This window comes from Python bivittatus, unplaced genomic scaffold, assembly GCF_059951505.1.
Source record: "Python bivittatus isolate LINGU-HERP-01145 unplaced genomic scaffold, Pbiv_v1 ctg000410_np1212, whole genome shotgun sequence".
Lineage (NCBI taxonomy): Eukaryota > Metazoa > Chordata > Lepidosauria > Squamata > Pythonidae > Python > Python bivittatus.
Genome location: NW_028277067.1, coordinates 6,489,811 through 6,515,383, shown reverse-complemented (window position 1 = coordinate 6,515,383; position 25,573 = coordinate 6,489,811). Strand labels below are relative to the sequence as shown.

General features: G+C 39.5%; 1 protein-coding gene across 2 annotated transcripts in view; it reads left to right on the top strand.

The window, feature by feature from the left end:
- TNS4 (tensin 4) overlaps positions 1-24,638 on the top strand; it is a 34,577-nt gene extending 9,939 nt beyond the window's left edge. Inside the window, exons 3-13 of one of the 2 annotated variants that reach the window (XM_007432539.4) lie at positions 5,158-5,578; positions 7,426-7,844; positions 9,529-9,615; positions 11,965-12,072; positions 14,546-14,638; positions 15,697-15,774; positions 16,028-16,096; positions 19,178-19,346; positions 20,591-20,659; positions 22,778-22,804; positions 23,697-24,638. In XM_007432539.4, coding sequence (XP_007432601.2) covers positions 5,158-5,578; positions 7,426-7,844; positions 9,529-9,615; positions 11,965-12,072; positions 14,546-14,638; positions 15,697-15,774; positions 16,028-16,096; positions 19,178-19,346; positions 20,591-20,659; positions 22,778-22,804; positions 23,697-23,826 — 1,670 coding nt within the window. In that variant the 3' untranslated portion in view covers positions 23,827-24,638. The remainder of the gene's footprint in view (positions 1-5,157; positions 5,579-7,425; positions 7,845-9,528; positions 9,616-11,964; positions 12,073-14,545; positions 14,639-15,696; positions 15,775-16,027; positions 16,097-19,177; positions 19,347-20,590; positions 20,660-22,777; positions 22,805-23,696) is intronic. The other variant, XM_025169386.2, reaches the window with a different exon arrangement.
- The last annotated feature ends 935 nt before the right edge of the window (positions 24,639-25,573 follow it).

Below are 25,573 nucleotides of genomic sequence, written 5' to 3'. Positions count from 1 at the left end.
GAATAATCTCATAGGTTAGGAAACTCCCCACTCCACACAAGATTTCTGGGTTTGCAGATACAGATATTCCATTACTTTATCTAAAAAAATGGAATTTAGCTAATAAATGTTTCAGCTCACATGAGCAGATTTCCTGTTGTTATTCTAGAATGGGCTTCACAGTGCTCCAGAAAAACAATCCAGAAAGTGTCACATATTCTATGGCTCGTGACTGAACCATTAGAATTTCATCCAAGTTTGATCATCCTCAGAGTAAGCTCACCGAAAACAATAAATTGGCTTTTACAAATAATTGATTTGTGGAATTGCACTAAATATGAGTTTCTCCTAAAGTTCAACTAAATTCTACCATTGTTGTAGATCATAGTAACATTTAAGAATTTACCCAGGATCAGACAAATAGTCCAGCTACTGGAATGGCCCAACATACAGTTGCCAATAACGGTACACCAGATACTCCCAAGAAGCCACAAGCAAGGATGTGAAGGCAATACAATTCCAGCTGAAGCACATCTCACATATTGTACTCTTAGTATGATAGTTACTGCTTCCTGTTTGTGACCAGTAGCTGTTGATACTCATAACCTTATTTTTTAAAAATTCAAATGCAGCCTTCCCCAGTGTAGTACAGTATCCTCCAAATGTACTGAACTGTACCATCCAGCATCCTGTAGGCAGAATGGCCATATTGCTTTGAAATTATGAGAGTTGTAATCCAATATATTTAGAGAGCACCAGGTTGGGTCTAATCTTATATAACAAAAAACATATCTTACTAGGATACGGAATGCATTCATCTTAGCAAACCTTCATTTTTGCCTGCCCCCTACTGGATATTAATTATATCCATGAATGAATCACCAAGTCCTAGTATGCAGGAGAAAGTAAACTATCTCTTGATGTACTTGTTTTCCCAGTGCCCCTTTTAGTCACCTTCTTTTCTTAAAAGGCCCCTAATTCAAGGGCTTCTCATATAGGAAGCGTCTCTTCTTTGTTCAGCCTTCCAATTTAGCACCCTCCAGGTGTGTTAAGCAACTGCCATCGTTCACAGCCAAGTCCTCTAACATGTGTGAAAGGCATCTGGTTGGTCATTGTTTCTGTCCATTTCCCTGAAATGGTTTGGAGGACTTGGAATTAAAAACATCTTTGTTGTAGAAAGCCAAGCTGTATTGTTTAAGCAGCAGAGTCCAAGGCAGGATGCTCCTCCCTTTATCAAGTTGCAAGAGGCTACCATTTTTTTTATTTGGCCAGCATAGGAAACTATTGTTGCACAGGTCTAAAAAGTCACTGTCGTATGGAGCAATCAAATCCTCAGTAACTGTAAAGTTTCCACATCTGCTTTGGCTCAGCAAAATTGGTTTCCAGTTATTCTCTGGCTGCAGATGACTGCAATTCTCATTCCAGTTGAATAGACCAGGCAGACATTTTTCAGCCTATTGATCCCCACCAGTAGCCAAATCATACTAAATCCTTAAGGCAAGGCAGGAAGATCAGCATGACTCATAATGTCATGCTAGAGTTTGTACTTTGGCATGGCTTTTGGAATGCAAAATGCCCGTGGATGGCATCATTTGCTAAGGGTGTGCACTTCTTATAAAGTTGGCCTGCACTACAGATATATGCAGTGAACACCAAGAAAGGATCACATATGCTCACAGCCACTTCTTTATAGGTGTTTCAGGCAATATATGTACATACTGTTATAAAAGATGAACTTAGGACTCTGTTCTTGAGAATCCTGACTGACATATAAAACAGATAAACTTTAACTGATAAATGTCTTCGCAGGCTTTTGAAAACCATACGTTTCAAAGCTCCCTTAAAACAAACTGTCCTTCTAGGTCAGTATTTACGTACAGTGATAGCAGTTGGCCAGATTTCAGGCAGCAATATTTGCCACTCTAATCTGCAGTTGCTAGGGATTAATCTTGATTGTTTGCATATAAAGTATGTTATCTACCACTGAGCTATGGTTCTTCTTATGATTCATGGGTGCTAAGTAAGAAAGGAAAGAAAAGGGATGATATGGTCATGTGTTCTAACTGAATTACAGGTCATTTGTCCCTTGAAAAAAATCAGTAATGTCTCTTTCTTGACCAAGGTGTGTAAAACCCACTTGGGGGCATTTTGAATTAGAACTCCTCACAGGGAAAAAGTTATATGCCTCTCATTTTTCTCTTTCTATTCCTCTTTTAAAATCATAGCCATATAAAAGTATCTTATATACATATTACATATATGTAGTATAGTGTAAATTTTAAAATGCAATCTGTCTCTAGAACGGGATGTCTTGCAATGTGAGATTTAAATAAAAAAGCTTCTTTGAATGATTTTGCAAACAAATGTTGGTCCTTTTTGAATCCGGATTGTCTTTATCTCTTTTAAAACCAAATGTTGGGGAAAGTGTTGGCAGTATCAGTAGTAATATAAATCCACCTTGCTGCTTTGAAATGTATGGTCCGTGTTAGAAAAAGAAATTGAATGCATATTTACTGTGTGTGTAATACATATTGGTAAAGGTCAGCATGAGATCATTGCTTGGATGGAGTCAAAACAGCACAGAGAGACTGCCTTGTGCAATCTCCTTTTACTTGCATCTGATGTGTTCCTTGGGAGTAACCAGATGTTTTTCATTTGGTGTCAGAACAGGCAGGAAAGGAGAACAACTGAAGGTTACATCTCCACCCTTTTATACAGGTGCCAACAAGTAATGGACTCATTGACATGATGCTTGCTTGGATGACTCTACAAAGCACGTTTGTTGGCAGGGCTCTTTGACTTCCAAATCTGGCTGGAAGGTTATCTGTACCTGGAAAAAAGAAGTGCTTGGGAACTGTGTTCATTGACCTATATAGTCTGCCCTTTAGTTCCAGGCATTCTTGTGCAGGAATGAATGACCAATCATGAGCATATAAGATTGCCTCACATTGAATCAGACTATTGATGTATCTACATTTACCAGCTTTATGCCCTCCACTAATGACTGTTCTTTGGGAAAAAGGCAGGATATACAGTAACTTAAAATAAGTACTAGTGATGACAATAATATGGTGCAATTACAACTCCCAGAATTTCTAGCCAAATTTCCAACATGTTTGGAAGGTAATAAATTATGGAAGGCTGAAGTGATGAAACTGGAACCCTCTAGATGCAGCTGAACCTTAAACTCTGCTAGTCTGACCAAATGTCAATTATGATGTGTGTAATCCAGAAATTGAGCATGAAACTGAGCAAACTCAGGGAGGCAGTGAAGGACAGGAAGGCCTGGCGCAATATGGTTCATGGGGTCACGAAGAGTCGGACACGACTTAACGACTAAACAACAACAACAAATCCAGAAATCTCTGTAAAGTTATAGCTTCCCTATTTCTTGGTTTATCTTCAGTAGGCAACCTGGTATCCTCCAGTTGCTTTGCCCCCCCCCCCCACGCCCCCCGCAGTTCCACCCAGCATGGTCAATGACACAGGATGATGATAGTTGAAACACAGAACATTTATTTATTATGACATTTTTAACCATATATATATAGCCAACTCAAAGTGGCAAACATACCTAATACTCCTGCCTCTTAGTGTCCTATTTTCTTCTTGGATACTAACATTTCTAGCATTCATTTCAATTCCACTATTTGACATATCACTACCATCCCTGTATACATTTCTAAATACTCATCCCCTTATTTTAGTTTCATTCCAAATTGTTTCATTACATTCATTTTTAATTTGATTTATTCTGCTTCAGGCTTCTTGTTTAGCCCTCTTCACCCACTTTCAAAATGATTTTTTATTTCCATCACAATTGCCCTGTGTTTTCACTGCCTCTTCTAATCTTAACCTCTCTTGCTTTTTTTGATTTCATTCTTTGCAACTATCTTTTTATAACATTACACAGTTATCTTCCCCTCATTCTTGTTTTTTGCAACAATCATCCTCTTAGAAACATTTTTCCTCACCTACAGCCTTGTTCACTTCATTCCACCAAGCATCCTTTTTCATATTACTTATTAATGTAACACCATCTACTTCTATGAAACTTTGTAACATGATTCTTTCCATTCTTTTGTAAGGCACATCCACATCATATTTCCTTATATCTATTTTCTTTTCATTATGTTGGAAAATTAATGTAGCTTCTAATCGTTTTTCACACAAGACTTTTCATCAATTCCACAAGTAGAATCTCTCCTCATCCTTGTATCCTTGCATTCTTCGCATGATTGGCATATGTTCAAAAGGCTTCCATCATGATATCCCATTTGTCATCTTGTTGATTTTGATTGTTCTGCCCATGCGCTGCTGATTAGGAGGTATATACAGTATATAGACACACATTAAGTACAGTGGTACCTCGGTTCACGAACTTAATTCGTTCCACAATTCTGGTCACAAACCGAATTGGTCACGAACCGAATCAAATTTCCCCATAAGGTTCGATGTAAATAAGGTTAATCTGTTCTGAACAATATGTATTTTTTTTAAACCATCTTTATTCTTCAAAATAGTTGAGATTGTTGACTTCACCATCTTGTACTCTGAGCCCAGATCAGTCACACGAATACCACGCTCATGCTTTTCTACAATTTCCTTCTTCAATTCAATGGTTATTTTCTTCAAAACCTTGTTCTTACCATTCTTGCTCTGCACATTCTTGTCACCTTCATTACCACTCTGCACTTTCTTTTTACCACCATGCTTGCTCTGCACTTTCTTTGGAGCCATGCTGGATGTACTGCATGTGCTAAAAAGCACCCCAAAAAGTTTCACAGCAAGTGTCTGTCTGTGACCGCAATCTCGCCTAGAGGAAGCCACAACCACGTGTCAGAGCAGGGAAGATGGCCGCGGGTCGTGTTCGTCACCCCGATGCGGAGTTCGCGAACGGAAGCAAAAATTTGCGAACGCTGCTGTTCACGAACCGAATTGGTCATGAACAGAAGCGTTCGTGAACTGCGGTATTACTGTATAAGTATTTGAAAGTATTTAAAGTTTGCTTTTATATATCTGTTGATTTGTAAATGCAGTAGAGGAACAACATTGTGTCTATGCAGAAGCATACATATAATTTAGGGTTATTTGAACATAAAGGGTAAGCAATCTTGAATTGTAGTTGATCTTGTTGCTCTTGAGGTTTGTCTTATTTTCTGTTGTTGTTTTTACCAGACATAAAATATATTGAAATGTCACCAGGAAAAACCAAGTATCAAGAGTCTTGGCAGAAGTCAGGAAGTCCTTCCAGCACTCCATTTTCTGTGTCTTCCCCAAACTGGGGCCGTTCATTTCCACTTGGAGGCAACCTCGGATATAATTGTGACACTATTGGTTATATTTCTGGAAGCCCACAGCGTTTCTCCCCCACAGGAAGACAGTCACCAACTTGCATCCAAGTGTCAGAGAGTATCTCCATTCCACAACAAGATCAGAAGAACTTTGCATCCTGTGGCTCAAATTCTTCCCTAGCTTCCTCCCCAGGCATTGAGAATGTATTGAAGTTGTCACAGCTCAGGAGGATAGCACAGCGGTGCAGTGAGGCATCTGTGCTTTCAACAAGTCCTGGGTCGGACACCAGTTACGTTCTTGGAAGGTAAATGCAAGGAAGACTGCATACTAATTGTTAACTCAAACAAATCCACAGCCAAAACAACACCATCCATGTACAAGGCAGAGGCATTACCAAGCTGGAGCAAAATCCAATTTTTTCAGGAATTATTAAATACTATTTTTTTAAAAAAGATCCTTAGGGAGAAGGCGATGCTTATAATTAATCTTTCAACAAAAGAGGAAGGTGGTTTGGGGGTAAAAAGTCTACTTATCAAAAGAAAATAAAATCCATCTTAAAATCCAGTTTTAAGCTTGAATAGACAAATTTTGAATCAGATCAACAGTAGGATCCCAAGCATCCAGCTGCCATTTTGGAATTAGAGCTCTGTGAAAGGAGTTACTCTTTGTGATTACTTCACTTTTCTCCATAGCTAAGCACCATTGCCTGAGCTGCTTTACAGTGCTGGCTCACAAGAAGACTAAGGCTGTTGGGCAGGAAGGATGAAAGGAGAAGGAGAAACCCAGCACAGGAAGAAACACATAGCAACATGGCAGGAGAATATGGTGGCAGTGAGGAAAAACTCAGCCAAAGCAGAGCAAGGCCCCCCAAAGGCACCTTGGCCTAGTCCCACTGCCTCTAACTCACATTTAGATATGGTGGCTAGAGAAGATGAACTGGGGCTGGGGAGTGACAGAAGAAAGTAGATTTTGCCCACCAACTTGTTTGGGGTATGTTACCTTGTCCCTGGTGATGGAAGGTGTATTTCAGCGCAGCTGCTCTGCTCTTTTCCTTGAGCAGAGCCAAAACCTTTAGCTCCCTGGCATCCCTCGCTATGTCAAAATAACTAAGCATCATTTTTATAAAATGAAGGTTGGGAAATGCCAGGAGCCAAATCAATTGATGCCTATGCAAAGCAGCTAATGCACCAAATACCTGCTGCTTGAATACAGCAGAAGGATCTTAGAGCTGGAATGGGCTATATAAGCCTCTGAGTCCAATGCCTGTTCAGTTCTATTCATTCCATTCAAGTGCCTTCTCCTTCTAGAAGGTTGGAATAGAAAGATGTAGTGAAGCCTTAATCACTTCCACATTCTATGTCATTGGCCAAATCAGGTTGATTCATCTGCCTTTAGGAGTGTTTTCTCACCTCCAGGGCAAGAGAGTACTCTACAGACTCATCTGCACAATTTGCCATTGAGCACATTTTTGGCTTCCTGCACCAAGTTGTTTGTTGGTCTTCACAGAAGTCCATAATATCCATAATAGCAGAGCCTTTAGGAAAGGTCCCAGGAAGCATATCAGGAACATGGATTTGATTTTCCACATTGGATTCAATGCAGGAATTCAAATAAAAGCATTCCCTGTAGGTTTAATGAGCACATCCACTGCTGAGGAGCCTACCACTTCTCTAGGAAATTGGCTGCACAGCCAAACTCTCATATTGTTTGGGTTTTTTCCTGGCGTTCATGTGGAACCTGCCTTCCTGTAACTTAAAACCATTATTTGGTGTCTTGCATTCTGGGATGATACAGAGCAGACAACATATTTTCTTGATGACACCTCATCAGTTAGTTGAGGAATATCATTAAAATGTGCCCTTCCCAAAGAAATATCATCTGTCTCCACTTGTTTCAATTTAGAATTTTAAAAAGATGGCTATTTTGAAAAACACTAATCAGCTGATCACTTGGGGAGATGGAACAGTGGTTTGGTCTGGGTGAGTTTCTGTTATTCATTTAAAAATGCCTAGCCATACTGGACACCAGTAGAGAGCTCTAAAATCTTGCACACCTAGCACACATCATTTGCTGCTATATGGATATTTAGAATGAATAGTAGTACAAGTCTAGTCTTCCTTAACACTTCTGTATTTTGTTTTTCTTTTGCAGCAACAGCATCCAATCATTGTCCAACAATGAGCCTGACACACCTCCAACTAGGTCAATGGGAAGCCCCTCCTCTGTTGAATCCTTGCCAGGCTGTTATGTTACATCCAACAGAACAGGTTCTTCCTTCCCCACAGCCACATGCTCCCAGAAAGATAATTTTCCTCTAACTCAGCCATACCAGAAAGGACAGACCCACAGCTACTCCTCTTCATCTGTTACAAATTCCCCACTCCCAATCCCTATAGTGCTCATTAATGGTCGCCTGGAAGACACTGAGACTGTTACTCAATTGTCCAGAGGTTGCTCCAGTTCCTTCAAATATAAGATGCCTCAGGCCAATTCCAGCACTTTTTCAGGAGTTAATGGTTTGAACAACCCCTGTTCTGAGAGCTCAAGGTCCTCCACTTCATCTCTGGATGGTAAGTCATTCCACCCCTACAGTTAGAAGCCACAACTTTGTTTTACAGTGACTTTATTTCCAGCTGGGCTGCAAATTACTCTTTTACTTTAAAAATTGGGGAGAGGAGGAGTACAACTCTTCAGAATAAAACAACCCCAGACTGTGTATCTTTCAGACATGGATTGCAACTCCTTCCCCAGCCAACATGGATGTTAGTGAGAATTCTGGAAGCTGAGGTCCACACATCTAAATAGTACCAATCTAAGGGATGGGCGAAATAAAAGTTCCCTACTGTGGGAAGCAGGGGAAGTAATCCAAACTAAAAATGGCAGGGTGCCTGTTCATACAAAAATCAGGGAATAGGGCCAATCTGTATATTATCCAAACAAAGCATCTGTACAATCAGCCTGGCAAATTTCCTAAACTGACCACAGATTCCCTACTTGTTAATTCACCCTCCCTCTTCTTCCCCTGTGGGTCTTTTGAAAGTATTTCAAGAAACTGAACTAGGAAAAAGCATAGATCAAGTCAAAAGTAAATTCCTTTCAGTGCACCCTTTTTCCTTATATCTTCCAGCTGAGAACCAGCTTGAGAGGGAACCCAGTGGGGAACACCAGTATCAGAACTGGACATCCCTAACTTTCTCATTCTCATACATGCTTCTCTCTGCTACCGTCTGAACAATCTCACCTCAACCAAGGAGGAAGGGGCAGTTGCAGACTTGCAAGATAAACATACATCCTCCTTCCAGAAAGTAGGGCTATCAGGAAAACGAGGTGGCTGATCAGAGACATCCAATCAATAATTCATCTAATATGGCATATTGTTGCTTAACAGTAAACAGATGGCCAGATGTTCTAGGAAAATTTAGTCACTCTGTTAATATTAAATCCTGACATATAATGTTGGAGTTTTGAGTGTTTGCTAGGTAATCTAATTAAACACCACTTACTTTTGAGGGAGAAGAGGGCAGTACAAAATCCAGGGACTGGGTCTGAAACAGCAAAACTGACTTAAAATTCTGGCTTGGATTTGAGGAGATACAGTTTGGGAACTCATCAGGTTAAAGTCCCTGAATATGAAAGTTATGTTTTTAGCTATCGCAACTAAGTTGTCTCCTTTAAATTTTGTTCTCTTTTAAAATTGTCTGTGTCATCATGCAAAAACAAAATATTCTCACCTTATGAAAGCCCAGAATGGCAATGGCTACTTTCTGGGCATCCACAAAGGGTGTCAAAAAAAGTCAAAATGAAAGCTATAAGTAAGTGATCAAAGCAATGTTATGTGCAATGTCTGTAAAAATAGGGTATGGCTTTGATTACAAACTCATTGGAACCATCTTAACATTTTCACCCCCTGCCCTGATGCCCTTGCCTCATCTGCAAAGGAAAATCAAAGGCATTTCAATTAATTCATTGCTAACTTGTCCTCTGGATTTCAGTGAACCTAGGATTAACCAATAGGAGTTTGGATCTGGCCCATTATCTCAGTGTTATCCTTCCATTTCAATATTACAGAATACATAACTTCTTTCTCCTCTCCACCTTTCCTTCATTTGTTGTTGTTCATTTTATAACCCCCCTTCATATCCAGATTCTTTCTTTAAAAAAAACCCAACTCTATGATGAAAAAAAGTTGTTCTGATTCTTCCATCTTTTTCTTAACTTTTTTTTACTTAAATATATGTGACTTTTTTCATGCAGGGTATTCCAAAGAAGCCCAGACAACTATGAAGTTTGTGATGGACACCTCTAAATATTGGTTCAAACCCAGCATCACAAGGGACCAAGGTAATCTAAGGTGCAGCAGGCAACAATAGGGAAAGTGAAGCAAAGGCAAGAAAGCTAACAGCCTAAGAATGTGACCTGATTCAGATACAGAGATAAACATGATTGTTATGTGAATGAACTAGCATGAGCCTATGTCTAATATTCTTCCCACCTCTGAAGAAGAAGTTTTATTAGTTTTCATTTTGGACTCAGTGGGAGAGTCCAGTGGGTTCATGGTGGTGTCCAGCTTTTTAACCTTTTTTCCCCCTTGGAAAGCAGGCTAGAAATACTTACTTCCAAGATCCATTTAAGGAAAAAGAAGTTGCTGGCAGCTCCAGTTGATGCTTCACTTTACAGTATTGGGCTAAGCAGAGCTAGAGTGGGCTGATAAACTAGTAAACATTTTTTGAATGAAAACAAAAAACAAAAAAGGGATGACCACCACCCCCACCACCCCTTTTTTTTTTTTTTTTTTGTTAAATGATAAGCCTTACTGTGATGGTCAAGGGATCCTTGGAGAGCATTTAGTCCAGAGCATCCTCAAACCCAACAGCCACCTTTTGGCTTCTTCATATAACCCAGAACTCCATTTCTGTTGCTGTATCTGAACCAGACATTTATCCTCCTCCTAGGAACACATCCATCTAGTCTAACGCTAGATGGTGAAAGGAAAGATAGACTTCCAAGCTTGCTTCTGATGTAGAAAGTGGAGGCAGAAGTTGTAGTTGGAAGAGAGGAAAAGAGAGCTTCGCTGTGCCTTTTTTCCCTTCTGTTTTTACACTTTCCCTTAGCCATTTTCTTCATTTGGCTCAGAAAATGGGATTAGTGAAAGGGATAAGGGAGGGGAGAGTTATGTAACAAAAATAATTTCAGAAAAATGTGTTTAAAAAAGATTTCCTGAGGCATTTGCACTAACAATTATGTACATTAGAGAAATTGTGCACTATATAAGTTAACAAAATTCAGTGTGAATTTTTAACTGATCTATTAAAATAAAATTTTTATGTACATTAGAGAAATTGTGCACTATATAAGTTAACAAAATTCAGTGTGAATTTTTAACTGATCTATTAAAATAAAATCTGTAACAAAAGAACTGGATCAATGCCATTTAGACATAGAGAGGAAAATGTACCAGATTTATACTGATCTACATATCCATTTTGGAGAAGAGTCAACCTGCAGAATGAAGTGATGAAAGGATTTAATCCTTTCCCTTCCCTCCCCGCTTGGGAATCCAGCTTCTAGAAATGCAAACAAATGTTTGGAGCATGAAAAGGATGACAGAATTATTAGATGGGACAAAACATATGTCTCTCAATTACTTTTCCCAGAAAATCCCCGTCTCGCTTTACTATCTATTTATCTACCTATTTACCTACCTCCATATGTTTTGAACTCCAAACTTTGGATCAACTTAATATGATGTAGGCTTCCACCATATATATATATATTTGCCAAGTTCAAATTAAGATGATATCACTGCTCAAAATAATTGAGCAGCATTTGTCCTTTCCTTCCTTATTTGTAAAGCAAAATCCCCTTGATAAAGGCAATACAGTATCTAATCCCCTCCTCTCTGTCCTGGGATTTTAAGAGATGCTGCCTATATGGCTAGTATTTGCTCACAGCCATCATTCAAGCTTTTGTTACACATATTCATGCAGAACAAGACATTTCATTTGTTCTTTCATATAATTCCTACAGTTCTCTTTTGTGAGATGGACCCTATATACAAAACCAGGAGTACCAGACTGTACCTGGGAAAGGAAATCTGGTTTGTCCCTCTGTGTCTCTGAAAGGGAGAGCTTGCAAAGATGAAAGAAAAATAGATAAAGGCATGCAATATCGTTGAGGAGCGGGCAGTGTTTTCTCCCTTAAGACCTTCCTGTTCAAGCTGCTCATTTTTTTCAAATTATAGGAGACCCTTTCTAGTCTTATCTTGAGTAATACACAGCAAAGAGCTATAGATTAAGAAGCTCCTGATTCCAGTCTGGCCTTTGTGTAACTTGGCCAAATGTAACTTGGCCAAATGGCCTTAGGCCAGCCATTATCCCTATCTGCAACATAGGGGATGATCACAATATTGGTTTACCTCAGTGTCTCTCAACCTTGGCCTCTTGAAGATGTGTGGACTTCAACTCTTGCTGGCTGGGGAATTCTGGGAGTTGAAGTCCACACATCTTCAAGTGGCCAAGGTTGAGAAACCCTGGTTTAGCTATAGGGTTACTGCAAGGGTGACAGCTAAGCAATGCATGCAAAGTGCTTTGAACACAGGAAATTGTTTTGCAAAAGATACAAATGATTATTAATCTCTCATTATTCTTTGATATGGTGACCCTTTGTTCCCTGGGTGTATGTTTTTAACAGCTATCCTGCTGCTAATGGATGAACCGCCAGGTACATTTATTATGAGGGACAGCACATCTTATCCTGGCTCATTTGGCTTAGCCCTGAAAGTCTTCAGCAGCAAAACAGGTACTGAAAATTCCTGCTTTGAACTGCACAAAGGCAAGAGATTCTACAGCAGCCTGCCTTACCTGATGCTTTCCAGATGTATTGCACTCTAAACTCTAGAATTCCCAAGCAGGGGGCCAGTTGGCTGGGAAGTCTGGAAGTTGCAGCCCCAGCATATTTGGAGGGCACCACATTGAGAAAAGCTGCTCTGGTGCCAAACTCTGCAGAATCCCCACTTAGGAGTTCTTTATATAAATAAATATAAGCCCCTACCTGCATGTTTCCAGTCTCAGTATTGATAAGACCTAAGAAGGAGGGGAAAGATAGCAGACTCCCCAAATTTTGACAGCTGCAGTGCTGGAACGCAAGCGAGGTTAGTGACTCTTGCAGAGAGGCAGCCTGTGGCTTCTCCTAAAGATTGGTGATGCATCTGCAGCTATTGTAGAGGCGATGCACTGCGTCCCCTGCAAGGCCAAAAGCTCCAAGCTCGTGGCTGTAGTTAATCATTCAACCCATTTCTCACTGCATGCTCCCAGTTGTCACATGGCACACTGTTAAGGAAATCCTGCAAAAATGAAAAACATTGAAAAACATATAATTGATAGAGCACAGCATCTTCATAAAAGCAAACAGTCATTGTTGCATGTTTTAGAAATCAAAGCCTAGCAAATCTGAAGCTTTTTCACATAGGAAAGCAATGGTGGGGGAACCCCCGGAGGGTAAAGCAGCAGAGAAGTGAAAGAGGAGAGGAAAGACGACTGATGAGACGTCAAAAGGAACTGCGAACAAATAAAACAGAAAACCAATAGAAAGTTGGCAAATGACTATATGGAGGCCTCCTTGAGTCTCTCTGAATCAAAGGCAGTGTGAGGCTCAAGTCAGAGCAAACTTGGCTTCTCAGATTGGAAGCAACCTGCAAGATGTCTCTGAGGAAATGAAACAGAAACAACGCAAGCCTAATGTCCTGGAACCTGTCCACCCAACCGTTTCAGGGCAACGTAGCTGCAAGCCAGGGCAAGCAAGCTTTCTGTGACTTCAGCAGAGGTCTCAGCTTCAGGGCAGGGAATGTAGCTGAAGGAAAGTGCAAACTTGTCTATTAGTTAACTATGTGCGCCCCAGCTAGGTTATGAAGCACATAGTCGAGGGAATAGAAGTTAATTATCATTAAGAGGAGCAGAAGGAGAACAGGATTGAAACCTGTTCCACATTTATCTTCCCCACACAACTGGAGGTTTTCTCCAGTGTGGCTCAGATCGCAAACTTTGTTGGACCAGGGAATATTTATTTAAAACAGAAGAGCGCAGCGAGAGATTGCAAAGAATGGGAGCAGATATTGCAGCTTTCGTTTTAATGTTAAAAATGAATATTTCTTCATTTTTAGGATTTAAACCTTGCCCTTCAACGCTCCCAGGTTTTGGAAGTCAGGAAAGGGTTTATTCTTTAAAAAACAAAACACTACAGTAAAATAGTACCGTGCCACATTGATGCCTTCTAAATGTATTCAGCTACAATCCCCATTGGTCCTACCCAGAATAGTCATTGGGAATTATGGAATTTGTATTCGAACACATCTGAGGACCCTGGGCCAGGAAAGGCTGCAAGAAAATGCATGTGTCCCTATGCAGAGAGAGAGTGAGCATGAGAGAGTGCAAACGTGGGTTAAAGAATTGCTGCTCATTTGCTTCTTCTCAATTTTGTTTGGTTTAGATTGCATTTGCAGGCCAAAAGCAATATTTTCCCTGTGATTATTTGTATGGGTGGAACTTTACAGAGGACGTTTTCTGTTGTTGTCATATGCTGAAAATGTTTGTTAAGCAGTTGCATTCATGGTTATGATGGAGGGTCAGGGGTTTCATTTTAGCCAAAAACTCTAGCATTTGTGGTGAATTATCTTGTTATGTTTAGGACTCCAACTCATCAGCTCGCATTTGAAATTCAATTCAATTCCCACATTGCTGAATTTGCAGTCACATAACATTTCTTTAAACAGAGGAACAGAACATGAATTGTTGAAAGACAATGAAACCCATTTCATGAGACATTGGGTTTAGTTTTCTAAAGGTTTAACTTTCACATCTCTGGAAGAATTCCACCATGAGACTATCACTGATTTATATTCAGAAACATTTTATTTCATGAGCTGAAACTGTTCTCAAAACAATTCTATTCCTTCATCTCGTTTAACTTTGTAGCAAAGAATTTCCATAGAATCAAAAGATGATGATGGTGATATCAGAAAACCAGGAAAAAGATATGTGTTATCTATTTCTGTACAAAACTCTGCTCAGGAATTATGTCTTCATTGTCATAGTATATTGTATCTAGCATTAAACATAAACAGCACCGAAATCAGATAAGAGAGCCAGAGTTGAATATTTAAAGCCTAAAAATACCTTTTTAAAGCTCTTTCAGACTTGACCTTTCCAAAGCTTCCAGTGCTCAATGTTGATTTTTTTATAAGTTGCATTTCAGATTCCTTTGTTTTGTTTTAAAGCGGAAGATGCTGGTAACCACATCAGGCACTTCCTCGTTGAGTCTTCTCCCAGAGGAGTGCATCTCAAGGGAGCTGAAGAAGAGCCCTATTTTGGTAAGACCGTTTGTCTAGTTGGTTTCAACTAGATGCGCTTAAGCTGTGACTTTCATATATTCATGCATACAGTTATTAGTTGGTACTACAACCAGCTGAGGCACAGGCCGTAGAATCTGTGTGCATAATGTTGCATTTTGCTCCTTAAAAAGTTCCTTGCTATAATAAAATAACGGCCCATCTGATTCAGCATTCTGTTTCAATTAAGTGGCACCAGGTTATTCTGGGAAGCTGCAAACATAGCAGTCTTGGAAGGCAGTGGGACCTTTCCTATTGTCTGCAACCCAGAACCAATACACAGAGAAGGACACCACCTCTGAGATAGCTAAGCTTTTACTAGTGATGTCCTGTGCTGCAACAATAGACACTTTTTTCCACCTCTCCCATTTTCATGAAGGGTGAATCTTACCATTCAGATTGGATTTCTAATATTCAGCTGGCCTATTAACATTTTAAAAATCCTCATGAAAATCTGTACATATTTTGGTGGACATTTCCTGAAGCATTAGAAATGTACACATTTTGCAAATGATTTTTTTACCACTATGCATAGTTTTGTGTAAACCTTTCCCTTGTACAAATATTTTGGTACATTAAAAAAAAAATTATGGGCTGTGCTGCAGAATTTAAAAAAATATATAATGTTGTACAGAGTGTGTTCTAGTTCAGGATCAGATTTAGCAAGTAAATTTGCATCAAACTCTGAACCACTTTCCCCCATATCTACCATTCCATTTGGGCTAAAATGCCAGGAAGGAAGGAAGGAAGAAAGGAAGGAAGGAAGGACACACCCACCCACCCACCCACCCACCCACCCATTGGTAATGCTACAAATAATGGACCCCCCTCCCAAGAATTCCTTTCCAATCACTGAAATCCCGCCTTCCATTCTTTTGCAAGAGACAAATGGGCCAGCTGGTCTCATAAAATCTCCAATCTGTTAATAGCACTACCCCAGTTTCTGATTGCATGGAAGTGAGTAATTTGAGCAGAGATGTGGGATATATTGGTTTTAAGAACAGTTCGTACAAACCTCATCCACTTGTTCTTTGTTACAGGAAGTCTTTCAGCATTTGTATATCAACACACCATTATGCCATTAGCACTACCCTGCAAACTGGTCATTCCTAGCCAAGGTATGTTTAGAATCTTGGACCAAGTTTTCCTGCATTGATCCAGTTTTAAACCTAAATATATTTGCTAGGGAGTAAAGTCCCAATGAAAAACATGAGTAAACATGTATTAATGTATTAAATTGAGTTCTGCATCATATAAGAACTGCAGATTTTCAAAGATCTTTCCAGGAGATGATATTGTTGTGCATCAAGATTTTAATTTAATATTTTTTGCAATATGGTTGTAACCATTGTGCTGTTATTCCTATTTTAGCTTTCCACAGTGACGAAAATCCAGCCATTGGCTCAGAAGCTGCTCTTCTGGTGTCCCAGAAAGCTGCTGGTGAGTGAAATGGGAGCAAGCATGTTTGTTCAGTTAACAAGGCCATTTCGTATCCTGAAGGTTAATGTAGTACATAATAAATTGCAGTTCGGCTTACATGTCAGTAAAAGTCAGTGTTGTGACTTTTGTATGAAGATATCACATTTTGCTATCATTCAGACCACAACATCCTGTATCTAAACAAAGAGATTTGGGAGGGGGGGCGTGGTGATTTCATAAGACAATGATCCTCTGTGTGTGTGTGAGAGAGAGAAATTATATTTCAGAAGTAGTTGTCAAGTCTCACTGGTTCCGGAATATGGCCTGAGGGTAGGGTTGAGACAGGAATTCAGCCCATACATCAGTTGATCAAAGAGAGAACTTCCAGGGAGACCAGCGACAGAACCCTTCTTCATCAGATACTATAAAGCTGAGCCACCAGATAATATTCACTTGTTCATTAGGTTCAGAGAATACGGTGGTCCCCAAATACCTTGGAACAAGAAGCACATTTGAAATTTTGAAAAAGCGTCCTGGGATAGCAGAGGGCAAAGCTTCTCAAATGTAGAGACTACTTCCCACTTTTTGAGTTGTTTACTATGGGCAGGCAGGCTTTCTTTATAACTGCATGCTCACTTTCATGCTCTTCTCTGTTGCACACATTGATTCCCTCTCTAGGTGATTTTCCTTTCTTTCCTTCCTGGCTGCTTTCTCTTTTCTCTGTCTATGCCATTTCCTCACTAGTGACCTATAGCAGCTTCTAGCACAGCCAGCGGGTGTTACTAGCCAGTTTGGCCCAGTTTGTGCAGATCATTTGTTAATTTTTTTCCAAGTATTCAGTGGAGGAGGACATGTTCAGGCATTTTTCACAGTCTGCAACAGGGAACAAGACAATCCAGACACAGCCTCAAGTTCCCCGCAAAGGACAAAGTGCCTTTCTGCTCAGCTTTCGGTGGGACACGGTAGACAGCCAACCTGGAAGGGCAAAGGGGCAGTGGCAAGGCCCTGTCAGAGTTACCTGGCAACGCCAGCCAAGAAGCACCAGAGACTAAGCATGAGGCAGGACACTACCCCCATTCCCAGGGAGTTCAGTGGGAGGAAGGGGTGACCCTCCTGTTCCACCACAGTGGGAAGTTGTCTCTGAGCACATGGGTCCAGCAGCCCTACCTCCCATTGCTTGGCTTGCCCTGCCCCTTACCTGCTCAGGAACTGCACTTATACCAAAACATCACTGAAATGATATGAAGTCTATCCTCATTCCTGTTCTGTCAATGCAGCGATGGCTGGGTGTGCTAAAAATTGCTATAGTCCTTTCCTCATTTGCACATAACTAACACAGAAATGCCTTGGTTGGCAACATCTTTGTTCTGCTGGATCCTCATGATGTGACCTTCATCTCATGCCCAGCTCATGAATGAGACAACCTTAAGGCTATCTCACGAGTTTTAACATAGTGTTTTCCCCCTTATTGTGAGCAACTGTCTCAAGGTGTGTAAGATCGGTTAAACTTTATCATTCATTACCTTGTACAGAAATCAGGTTACTACAATGATTTCAAACAGCAGGGGTAAGATACAAATCAGCAGTGGGGGCAGCAAACTTCATGCCTGTGTGTGCATGTATATATATATATACTGTGTGTGTGTGTGTGTGTATATGTGTGTGTGTGTGTGTGTGTGTGTGTATATATATATATATATATTTACTGACTCAAGGACGAGTGGCACACTTAAAAGTAGAGAAAGATCCTATAAATCATTAATGAAGAAATGGCTTTAGAGTCACTTTGTCTCTTCTTGCTGTGTTCCTTTCTCTCTCCCTCTTTGTGGCTGCCTCATCTCTCTTTGTTCTAGATGTCTTGTTTTCCTTCAGACTGGTGTTTCTGTCACATGCTGTCATTTCGTTATCTGTCAGAGCTTCTCACAGCCGTGGGGGCATCCCCTGAGTGCAGCATCCCCTGAGAATTCATAGCTGCTACAAAAGCACATCAGATCTGCAACTAATACAAATTATTATCTAATCTCATTTTCCACAAAAGCTTGCTGAGGCTGCTTCCTTGTTCAAATGATGGAGAGACAAACTTCTAACAAGTGAGGGATTGTTGCAGAGGGGCATATTTTGATGATCATTCAGCATTTCAGATTTTTTGCAAAAGCTCGTAATTACCTTTTGTGAACAGTGTATATAAAAATGGTGAAATGGACTCTGCTAATGTATTGTCGAAGGCTTTCACGGCCGGCATACGATGGCTGGTGTGGGTCTTCCGGGCTGTGTGGCCGTGTTCTTGAAGTTTTGTTTCCTAACGTTTCGCCAGCACCTGTGACCAGCATCTTCAGAGTGCAGAAGCCCACTGAAACGTTAGGAAACAAAACTTCCAGAACACGGCCACACAGCCCGGAAGACCCACACCAGCCAAGGTAATATATACATTTTTAAAAATTATGCAAAGATGAAGCAGAACAGAGCTGAGGATCCTGTAGCCATTGCTAACTTCCAGGGTCTATAGGTGCCACTGTGGAAATCAAAAGCCTTCTTATCACAATGGCAGAGGCAAACACAGAATGGTGTTCTTTCACCACTGCATCTGTGTAGGATTACGCAGCAGAACTTTTATGAGTGGTCAAGAGGATCACAAGATGATCACAAAGAATGTCCATCAACAGTCCATCCCTTGTGAAGCACATATTAGACCATTCTCTGTTAGCCTATTGCACTCCAGTATTTTCTCTCCTGTCCTCCCCTCGTGCAGTTTTTTTTTTAAAAAAAAAACTGGATTTGGGATGTTTTTTTTAAAAACTAGCACAATCGCAGTTCCAAATGAAGTCCCATTCTATCCAATGTGACCTGGTAAAATGTTGTGAATTTGTTTGATTAAAAAAGTAATAGCAGTTCTTCCCCAGCCAGCCTTCAGATCTTCAGTTTTACTCTATTTTTAAAATACACTATGCAATCTCAGTGTAGAAATAAACAACTAGACTTTTTTTAAAATGTCTCACAACCCTTGCTTTCCTTCCATGTTTTTGAAAATGTAAGTTTCATTTTTGTCTCACTGGCAGCCACCAGAGATAACCGATTCTCCCTTTTTGCCCTTTTTTCCTATAGTATGCAATCTCTTGTACCTGCATTCAGTGACTATGGAGACCCTCACTGGCAAAGCAGCCGTTCAGAAAGCTGTATCTTCCACTTTTGAACAAGAGATGCTGCCCACGCCCACCATTGTCCACTTCAAAGTTACTGCACAAGGAATAACCTTGACTGACATCCAGAGAAAGTAAGAAAGTTGCACTGCTGGTGGGGAGCCATTTTCTACAGCCATCTGTACCGGAAGAAAGCTTTGGATGGGAAAGATGGCATATTTTCTTAATTTTATGGGGAAAAAATAGAGATACTCTTGTGTACTGTTTCCTGTGAGGTAGCCATGTTGGTCTGTTGCATCCAAAACACTAGGAGGCAAGCTACTCCTTCATAGCCCCAGCCCCCATCTGCAATATAAGTACAGTTTATGTTGGCTGGTTCAAACACCAGATTAAGCCAAATGTGATTTGTTTCTTTTGCTTTAGTGTAGCGTGTGAGCCCAGCCATTATCTGTGTTCACATTACTTGTGAAATAGGCCACTATGAATTGTTTAGCAATTCATAACTTAAAAATCTTGGCTTGGTATTAGGTTTGAACACAGCCTTTGCCAGAGTCAGTGGCCAGCTTTACAAGTCATGCTAATATGGCATTTTGGGTTTGGTTTAACTTATATTGACTACTGCCTTGTATAAGGAAATTAGTCATGCTTTATTTCTATTGAAATCATTGAGACAATTAGTCATCAATAAATTATTACTCATTTACTACAGTATATTTCAATGGAATTAAATCATGAGTCACTTCCATTGGGTCCAGGCTGGTCCGACCAGAAGGAAAAAACCCTGCTGTGAGATTGATATCTCACAGCAGGGTTTTTTCCTTCTGGTCGGACCAGCCTGGATCCAATGGAAGTGACTCATGATTTAATTCCATTGAAACACTTTGAACAATTTAATCTCCTCTATCTCACCTCTATCTAAACCTAGATTAAGATGATTGCAATTTGATCCTAGTGATTTCACAATGATTTCACTGGAACTGAAATACAACCGAGACCGCTATCCTATAAGCCCATACCTGGATGGAAACTATATTGTGCTAATTCAGATACATGAGATCGCAATGTAAACACTACAGATTAGTATAAATATAAATAAGATCTTTGAAAGTGGGTTAGGAGTTTTATTTATGTATTCATTTATTGATCTCTCATTTTCAACATGGAATTTCCCCTCATTTTCTTTGACTAACTGCATACATTTTTTAAACGTGCATCCAACGTAACGTTCAGGGGTCATCTGTAGCCCTTAGCCTGAAAAGCACTGACTGGGGCCATTTAATTATTAGATGGAGTGATAGTAATTTTTATTAATGGGAATACAGAAATATTCTCTATTCTCTGAATCTGTATATTGCTTTCTTCACTCCTATTCCCACAGGATCTTTTTCAGACGGCACTATCCATTGGCTACCATCAGTTTTTGTGACATGGATCCTGAAAATCGAAAGTGAGTGCTCACACTACTCTTCAGTATAAATCTTATAGCAAGTGTTGAAGGTTGAGCTGATTTTCAGGGCATTTTCACACATATTTTCAAAGCAATTTGAAGATGTTCTGCACAAGAAAACTAGGAACAAGAAGCAAAGGATATCATTTAGTCATTGCCATTCCCTGAGCTGCAGCAGATCCTCATAACAAAAAATCCTCCACCCATCAGGGAAATTATAAAATAAATTGTTTGCATAATGTAGCCCATCTATGTCCTTACTTCATGTTCTGTGCATTTATTTGGTTGTATGCAAAAAACCAAAGTGATTTCAATCTTGGGAAGCTGCACAGCTGCTAATCCATCATTCCCTTAAAAGAGCTCCTCCTCAGATGGCTAATATCCGGGGACTAGGAGGTAAGGGAAATCAAGAGTTCACACAAATACAAAAATAGACCACCAACAAGCTCCACAGACCCTGCACACTTTTTTTTTTTTTTATGACTTGTTTTATTGCAGTTTCAAATATACCATAGCCGATCCAGTGCTTAGCTCCACTGCTGAACACAGATAAGGGCATTAGGACACTAATCCTGGAATGGCGCAAAAGCCCCATGTGGAAGAATCCTCAGTCCCTCCCATGATTTATTACCCATAAGTGCTTTGTTTTAGTAATGTATTTAATACATTTAATATGTCACCAATTATTAAGGTTACTTCTTTCTCTTCCCACATACATGGTCACTGGGGGCTAATGGTGCTATCTGTTATTTTCAAATGGGGCTATTTGTTTACCCACTTTATTTTTTGCCTGCATCTGGAAATAGTTCCCAATGAATTGTTTTATCTCCTTCAACATTAGCATAACAACAGAAGTGAGATCTTGATGGGGTATCTGGGACTGAAGCAATGATGACGTTGCTTCCACACTAGGATCTTTTAGCACTGCTGAAATGTTGCTTTTGCACAAGTTTAAGTAAATATGGCATTTAATTTTACTGCTGCATTTTTCCACTGCAAATTTATGGTGCCTGTCACATGATAAAAGCAAAAGTGTCTGGGTAATAATGATATATAATTGCAAGTCCACAGTCAGTGTACTGGGATCTACTTTCTAAGGAGCAAGAAAAAGGTAACAGATAATATACACTGTAGTGAGTGAAGAGATCTATGGTCTAGTAGTGGCATGCATCAAAACATAAAGCTTAATGGTACTTGGGACAGATCACAGCAGAATGATGGGGAGGAAGAAAGAAAAAAAGCCATAGCAATGACATTACAGCAGTTCTGTTTAAAAGCAACAAGAGAAGTGACTCCATTGTATTACTAAGATGGAAATAGTGATCAACATTACCCATACAAGATGCATCAACAGCATTTTGCTAGTCCAAAATTAAATACATTACAGTATTTAAATCAAGCCTTTAAAAAAAAATTGCAAACAAGGAAAATAGTTTCAGTGATTTGGTAGTAACCTTACCTGCTTTCTTCAACAACTGACTGAACCCATGATATCAATTTCAGCTTGAAGAGGCTTATATGAAAGGAACTTAAATCACTATCTAAACCAGATTTTCTTCTGCATGAATCTTTTCCATTTTTATTTAATATTAAACTATATATCCACAGGACCTGAAGTAATTTTGAAATCTATAGTGCTCAGTGATCTAGAAGAACCACAACACATAGCCCATCTATGGTGTTTCCATCTAGGCTTCCAATACAGATATTCAGTGTAGGAGATTCTGCTTTGTCCTTGGGTAAGATTCTGTTGGAAGCTACAGAAAGAAAGCACCTTAAATAGTAAAAGTGGTAAAAAGTCACACTGAACATGCGTTTATTTCTTAATGCAATATGACATTAAGATTGCAGGAAAAAGATCAAAATGTATAGAACACAATTGCCACAGTAAGAGACTGGGATTAAAAAAAAAAAAAATTCAAAACCTGGGAATGTTTCTCCTTTTTCCATCTCTTTTCACTAGGCATCTACCATAGTATAAAACTGAACCTAATAAGAACAATTTAAAGAAGTTAAGACTTTTTTGTTCATAACTATTTTAGTCATTTCTTTAAGTTACATTAAGAAAATGGTGTGGCTTACTGTATATTAAATCTAATATCTCTTTTTTGTTTTAAGGTGGCAAAAATTTTCCAAAACTTCAAGGTAAGCTATATGGATGGGATGAGTGTATAGTATGAGTATGAGTCTATATTCAATATATAGAAGCTAGATTATTAGGTGAGGAGCATCTGCTGGGTGGGGGAAATGGTCCAAAAATTTAAGATGGTGGCCTTGACTGAAAAATCAAAGCCCATCCCATTTTTACATGTGTTGCAGATATAATGCAGGTTAAAAAGAGGGGGAGGGCTTTGATTGTACAGTCATGGCCAGCAACTTGACTTTTTTGACACATATCCCCTTCCATAGACTTCCCTGAATTAGGTATTAGTCAGGGTTTTTTTTAAGCCACTGGCCAAGTAAAGGTTAAAAGGAAAAAGTCAGTCACAAAAATAGACCTTACTGGCATTGAAGCTGTATAAATGTTTCCTTGGTGAATCAACATCCACCTTCTAATACTGTTTACTACTTGAATATAAATTGCATTAATTGTAAAGGGCTTGCTTGTACATACTTGATTAACATTACAGCTCATCTCCCATTTTGTATTTATACTGTTCATTAATTTTGGATCTAAGCCTTAATTTTTATTTCTACACTCTGTTGCTTCTTAAATGGCTTACATAACGAATCAATGAAAGGAAAGAGGGAAATTGAACACATAAGATCAGTGAGTCAGCTTGGGTATTGTCTCTTCCCATTCCTTAGAGATCTCTGGCCCAGACTAGATGCCATGTGAACAAAGGATTAAAGTGCCTTTCATAGCATCCTGCCCCTCCTGTGGGCTACCAGAAGCAAAATACACTGTGTAAAAGAAAAGTAGTGCAATATAAAACCTTCTCTACCCTCTTATTGAAGCTGTTTCATCATTAGTCATGAATATAAAGTTGTAAATCTATTATTTCAAGAACTGCTTCCTGTCTGTCTTTCACCATAGAATCTTTGGTGTTGTTGCCAAGAGCCCAGCAGATTCTGAAAATATTTGCCACCTCTTTGCAGAATACGATGCAGTGCATCCAGCTTCTCACATAATTGACTTTATCAAGAAACTTCTGCTTGATGCCTAAGGCTGCCGCAGTGCTGAAATGTCTGTTTCCAGCAAATCCTTTGCCCTCTGTGCCAAGCAATGTTATCTCTTCAAGCTGCAGATTTTTCATTCCGAACAGTTTTGAAGCTGCAGATTGATCTTCCTCGATAGAATGCCAACCAGGATTGGTGGGTGTCAACCTTCATAATCTCCAGACAAAATATCATTGCTGGCTGGGAGTTGATCTATCAGGCTGTTTAATATCAGCTGTGTGTGTTACAGTAGAAAAGCTGCAGTGAGAAATGAGAGGACTTTGTGGGAATGGTTTAACAGAGAACCAGAAGCATTTTCTTATGTTCTGTCCTATCTACAAATAGGCCAGCTGTGTAATTTCTGGCCTTCTGTTTTCTCTAGAATAGTTTTTTACCTGCTTTATCAGAAACCTATCCTTCTTCATGGATACATGGATACATTTTACAAATGATGTTGCCTTTTTTTCTGCAACAACTGCAAGTATTGGGAATAAGATTGCTAACAGTGATGTAGTAGATTGTTAACACCAACATGTTGCCTATTCCAACATATTTTTGATATATATTATGTATTTCACTTCTTCATTTATTGTAATGGCCAATGGGGAAATCCAATAAACTAATTTTGCAAGCTACTGTTTTACTGAAATGAAATGGAAATTTAATGAACATTTTACCCTTAAAAAAATCCAGAGCAGAAATCTGTCTTAGCAATACCTACTGTGACTTCACCATTAATTAATGAAACAACTCTTCAAACTTATGTCTCCCCACTTTGTAAGGGAATTTTACATATCCAGGGTTTCAAAATCCTTCCCCCCCCCCCAACCTTTTCTTATCATTTCAGTCTTTGGGATTTCTACTCATACTCCCTTTTACTGGGCCACTGGCCTCAATAGTGCAACAGAGGATTATAATCACAGAGGATGTAATGAAAAAATACTTCTTAAGTGTTAAGAAAAGTGTGAATGAAAGAGCTGATAACTTCTTTCCATCCTGCCTTGGAACTTGCTATAACTGACTTGCATCAAGCACAGACATTCTGTGTGCTGCTGGAAAGAGTGAGAGGACAGGCAGTTTGAGCTGAAAATGTGACAAAATAGCTGCAAATTCTCCTTGACTGTACTGTAGATTCACGTGACATGAGAAGATGAGTCCAGGGCCTTAACTCTGAGAGGCCTAGTAACTGAATGCTCCTTTAAGTTTTGCTCTCCCCCTGAATTACATTCTTTCATTACAACCTATGTCATTATAATCCTCTGTTGCACTATTGAGGTCAATGGCCCAGTAAAAAGGGGACATGTGTGGAAACTCCAAAGACTGAAATGATCCTTGGAATTATATTTTCGTTTCCTAGTCTCCTTTGGTCATTTTAATTGTTGAACCATACTTTGGATGGGGGATCCTCCATGGGAAAGATGGTGTCATTACTTCCATCTTCTATCATGGCTGTTAGTAGCATTTTCTCAGGTGCACCAAAGAGTTCTCCCTCCATGCTGTTAGACAGTCTTTCTGCTTGCCCAAGAGATCTGACTTCAGCTTATGTCCATGAAAGGAAAGGTGGAGTGGATCAGAAGAAGAGGAAAGGAAGGGTTTCATGATGAGGGTGCAGTGTAAGTCACAAAGGTAAGTCAGTTATTTTCACTGTAGCAAGACAATCACCTACCTACCATTGCACTGATTTCATTTATACTAAATTATCTTTTCCCATGCAAGAAAACGTAACTAATTTTAAAAACAATTATATGGCTCTGT